A 5,005-nucleotide genomic window follows, 5' to 3' on the forward strand; every position below is an offset into this window, starting at 1 on the left:
GTTTATCTAAAGACGTGCCTTGTATCAGCTCACTTTTTGTGTCTTCTTGAATAGCTATAAACAATAACTTCAATGACCCGTTTTTGACTCGACGTTTGCAATGACCTAACACCTGCTCAGTGATCTATAACCACCCAGGGAGCGAAGTTGTTTTGACACCGTAACTGCTTCAGGTGGGTCATTAACCTTTAATTGATTTAATTAATCTGCAGTTTTGTTATAGGCCGTTAGTTTACGTTCTTACCTCGTTAGTCACATTGAGATAAGCTCCGTTCTTGATGAGTAGCTCAACAACCTTGTCATGACCTCCTGCACACGCGTAATACAGACCTGTGTCCCCATTCTGTAACACAACAGTTAAAGCAATGGCTAAAGCAAAGGTCTGGTCATAAGCGGATACCTTGTAATATTAGACTTTTTGGATCAACCACAAACCCTCATTTTTATAGTTCATACAGCCAGAATGCCATAACCCTGATGGGCATACAATGATTGATTACGAAACCAGAAATTAAAAAAAGTTATAACGTTATATGTTTGGTTGTTAAGAATTGCAATGACCTCCCTTACACGCTTCATGCAGAATTGTGTCTTCGCTTAGTAACACAACAGTTAAAGCATTGTCAACAAGAAATGTCTGATCATGAGTGGATACCTTGTGATATCACATGGACAGGTTGTGTGGATCGATCACAAACCACAATGCCTATCGGTTATACAGTCATAACGCCACAAGCATGGTAAATGAAGACGGAGGCCGTGTATCATTCAATATTGGGTCTATAATGCAGACTTGAGTCGATGAAGGCGAAGATTTGATTTATTATCATAACATAACAGGAGGGTCTACTTTATTAAAATGCACGTTTAGGTCACTTTCAGTGGAATGAAAACATTCGTAAGATGAAGTTTCTTTACCTAAAGGCGTGCCTTGCTTCAGCTCACTTTTTGTGTCTTCTTAAATTAGCTATATAAACAATAACGTCAATGACGTTTTTACTTGACGTGTGCGGTGACCTAACACCTGCTCAGTGATCTCTAACCACCCAGGGAGCGAAGGCGTTTTGACACCGTAACCGCTTCAGGCGGGTCATTAACCTTTAATTAATTTAATTAATCTGCAGTTTTGTTATCGGCCGTTAGTTTACGTTCTTACCACGTTAGTCATATTGAGATTAACTCCGTTCTTGATGAGCAGCTCCACAACCTTGTCATGATCTCCTTCACACGCTTTATGCAGACCTGTGTCTCCATTCTGTAACACAACAGTTAAAGCAGTGGTTAAATCAAAGGCCTGGTCATAAGCGGATACCTTGTAATATCAGAATTTTGGGACCAACCACAAACCCTCATTTTTATAGTTCATACAGCCATAATTTCATAACCCTGATGGATATATAATGATTGATTTAAATAAGTTATCCATTCATAACGTTATATGCTTGGTTGTTAAGAATTGTAATGATCTACCTACACGCTTCATGCAGTATTGTGTCTTCGCTTTGTAACACAACAGTTAAAGCATCGTGAACAAGAAATGTCTGATCATGAGCGGATATCGCAATGTCTATCGGTTATGAAGCCATGACACCATAATCATAGTTAGTAGAAACGGAGGCCGTGTATCAATAATGGGTCAATAATGCAGACTTGAAGAAATGAAGGCGAAGAGTTGGCGAAGAATTGTGTCTTCGCTTTGTAACACAACAGTTAAAGCATTGTCAACAAGAAATTTCTGCTCATGAGCGGATATCTTGTAATATCACATGGTCAGGTTGTATGGATCGATCGCAAATCACAATGTCTGTTGGTTATACAGTCATAACGCCATAAGCATGGTTAATGAAGACGGAGGCCGTATATTAATCAATAATGGGTCAATAATGTAGACTGGAATCAATGACGGCGAAGAATTCGGTTATTATCAAAACATAACAGAAGGTTCTACGTAATTAAAATGCACATTTAAATCATTTACAATAAAATGAAAACATTCTAAAAATGAAGATTCTATCTTTATCTTAAGACGCGCCTTGCCCCAGCTCACTTCTTTTCGTTTTCTTGAATTAGCTATACAAATAACATTAACGCAAATGACCCGTTTTTCACCGATGTTTGCAGTGACCTAACACCTGCTCAGTGATCTATATCCACCCAGGGAGCGAAGGCGTTTTGACGCCGTAACCGCTTCATGCGGGTCATTAACCTTTAATTAATTAAATTAATCTTCAGTTTTGTTATAGGCCGTTAGTTTACATACCTACCTTGTTAGTCACAGTGAGATCAGCTCCGTTCTTGATGAGCAGCTCCACAACCTTGTAATGACCTCCTTTACACGCGTAATGCAGACCTGTGTCCCTGCCCTGTAAAACAACAGTTAAAGCAATGCTCACAGCAAAGTCCTGGTCATAAGCGGATACCTTATAATATCAGACTGTTTGGACCAACCACAAAACCTTATTTCTATGGTTCATACAGCCAGAATGTCATAACCCTGATGGGTATACAATGATTGATTACGAAACCACAATTTGAATAAATTATACAGTCATTACGATATATGCTTGGTTGTTAAGAATTGTAATGACCTCACTACACGCTTCATGCAGAATTGTGTCTTCGCTTTGTAACACAACAGTTAAAGCAATGTCAACAAGAAATGTCTGATCATGAGCGGATACCTTGTAATATCACATGGTCAGGTTGTGTGGATCGATCACAAACCACAATGTCTATCGGTTATACAGTCATAACGCCATGAGCATGGTTAATGAAGACGAAGGCCGCGTATCAATCAATAATGGGTCAATAATGCAGACTTGAAGCAATGAAGGCGAAGGATTCGATTATTGACATAACATAACATAACAGGAGGGTCTACTTTATTAAAATGCACATTTAAATGATTTACAATGAATTGGAAATATTCTTAAGATAAAGGTTCTATCTTTATCTGAAGACGTGCCAGGCCTCAGCTCACTTTTTGTGTCTTCTTGAATTAACTTTATAAACAATAACGTCAATGACCCGTTTTTGACTTGACGTTGGTAGTGACCTAACCGTAACCGTTTCAGGTGGGTCATTAACTTTTAGATAAATTGATTAATCCGCAGTTTTGTTATAGGCCATTAGTTTACGTTCTTACCTTGTTAGTCACATTGAGATCAGCACCGTTCTTGATAAGCAGCTCCACAACATTGTAATGACCTCCTCCACACGCGTAATGCAGACCTGTGTTTCCGTCCTGTAACACAACAGTAAAAGCAATGATTAAATCAAAAGTCTGGCCATAAGCGGATAACCTTAACATGACCTCTCTAACACGCTTCATGCACACCTTTGTCTATGTCCTATACCACAGCAGTTAAAGCAGAGGTTAAATCAAAGGTCTGGTCATAAGCGGTGCGGATACCTTGCAAGCTTGTAATATCAGACTTTTTGGACCAATTACAGATACCGCCAGAATGTCATAACCCTGATGGGTATACAATGATAGATTACGAAACCACAATTTACATAAGTTATACAATTATGACGTTATGTGCTTGGTTGTTAATAATTGTAATGACCTTTCCTACATGCTTCATGCAGAATTGTGTCTTCGATTTGTAACACAACAGTTAAAGCACTGTCAACAAGAAATGTCTGATAATAAGCGGATACCTTGTAATGTCACATGATCAGGTTGTGTGGATCGATCACAAACCACAATGTCGATCGGTTATACAGTCATAATGACATAAGCATAGTTAATGAAGACGGAGGCCGTGTATCAATCAATAATGGGTTAATAATGCAGACTTGAATCAATGAAAGTAAAGGATTCGGTTATTATCATAACAGCTACGGCCGCGTGGCGCGTTGGTACACCCGATCCCTCGATCTCGGAAGTTAAGCAACGCGCGGTCCGGATAGTGCTTGGACGGGGGACCAACCAAAGACGTCCGGATTGCTGTAGCCTCACGAAATTTTCCACGAAATCGTCTTCCGGGAGGGACGTAAAACGGGGGTCCCGTGCTCGAGGAGGTGCCTCGACCAAGTTAAACAGCCTCATTACCCTCACTCTGGGTACCTACTGGCTGGCAAAATTCACCAGATGATTATCATAACAGGATTTGTTTATCATTTTAACATAACAGGAGGGTCTACTTTATTAAAATGCGCCTTTAAATCATTTGCAACATGAAAATAGTCTTAAGATCTGAAGTTTCTATATTTATCTAAAGACGTGCCTTGCCTCAGCTCACTTTTTGTTACTTCTTGAATAGCTCTATAAACAATAACGTCAATGACCCGTTTTTGACTCGGCTTTTGCAGTGACCTAACAACTGTTCAGTGATCTATAACCACCCAGGGAGCTGAGGCGTTTTGACACTGTAACCGCTTAAGGCGGGGCATTAACCTTTAAATGATTGAATCAATCTGCAGTTTTGTTATAGGCTGTTAGTTTACGTTCTTACCCCGTTAGTCACATTGAGATCAGTTCCGTTCTTAATGAGCTGCTCCACAATCTTGTCATGACCTCCGCTACACGCGTAATGTAGACCTGTGTCTCCGTACTGTAACACAACAGTTAATGATAATAATAAAGCAGTGGTTGAATCAAAGGTCTGTTCATAAGCGGATACCTTGTAATATCAGACTTTTTTTGAACAACTACAAACCCTCATTTTATAGTTCATACAGCAAGAATGTCTCAACCCTCATGGCTATACAATGATTGATTACGAAACGACAATTGGAATAATTTATACAGTCATAACGTTATACGTTTGGTTGTTAAGAATTGTAATGACCTTCCGCAGACGCTTCATGCAGAATGGTGTCTTCGATTTGTAACACAACAGTTAAGGCATTGTCAACAAGAAATGTCTGATCATGAGCGGATACCTTGTAATATCACATGATCAGGTTGTGTGGATAGATCACAAACCTCAATGTCTATCGGTTATACAGTCTTAACGCCATAAGCATGGCTTAGTGAAGACGTACACCGTGTATCAAT

General features: G+C 39.5%; 4 protein-coding genes across 4 annotated transcripts in view; 1 reads left to right on the forward strand and 3 right to left on the reverse strand.

Annotated features, from left to right (window-relative positions):
• LOC118407684 (death-associated protein kinase 1-like) overlaps positions 1-4,814 on the reverse strand; it is a 20,486-nt gene extending 15,672 nt beyond the window's left edge. Inside the window, exons 1-6 of the mRNA XM_035808200.1 lie at positions 4,797-4,814; positions 4,461-4,559; positions 3,146-3,244; positions 2,265-2,363; positions 1,157-1,255; positions 245-343 (exon numbers count right to left, since the gene is read on the reverse strand). Of these exons, the coding sequence (XP_035664093.1) occupies positions 245-343; positions 1,157-1,255; positions 2,265-2,363; positions 3,146-3,244; positions 4,461-4,559; positions 4,797-4,814 (513 nt within the window). The remainder of the gene's footprint in view (positions 1-244; positions 344-1,156; positions 1,256-2,264; positions 2,364-3,145; positions 3,245-4,460; positions 4,560-4,796) is intronic.
• The window catches only part of LOC118407668 (tropomyosin-1-like), a 1,169,601-nt gene that overhangs the window by 374,349 nt on the left and 790,247 nt on the right, over positions 1-5,005 (forward strand). The window lies entirely within an intron of this gene.
• The window catches only part of LOC118407610 (zinc finger protein 25-like), an 865,280-nt gene that overhangs the window by 342,699 nt on the left and 517,576 nt on the right, over positions 1-5,005 (reverse strand). The gene's annotated exons all lie outside the window — the stretch shown is intronic.
• LOC118407627 (zinc finger protein 525-like) overlaps positions 1-5,005 on the reverse strand; it is a 976,997-nt gene that overhangs the window by 333,766 nt on the left and 638,226 nt on the right. The window lies entirely within an intron of this gene.

The sequence above is a fragment of the Branchiostoma floridae genome, unplaced genomic scaffold (assembly GCF_000003815.2).
Source record: "Branchiostoma floridae strain S238N-H82 unplaced genomic scaffold, Bfl_VNyyK Sc7u5tJ_1439, whole genome shotgun sequence".
NCBI classification, from domain to species: Eukaryota; Metazoa; Chordata; class Leptocardii; order Amphioxiformes; family Branchiostomatidae; genus Branchiostoma; species Branchiostoma floridae.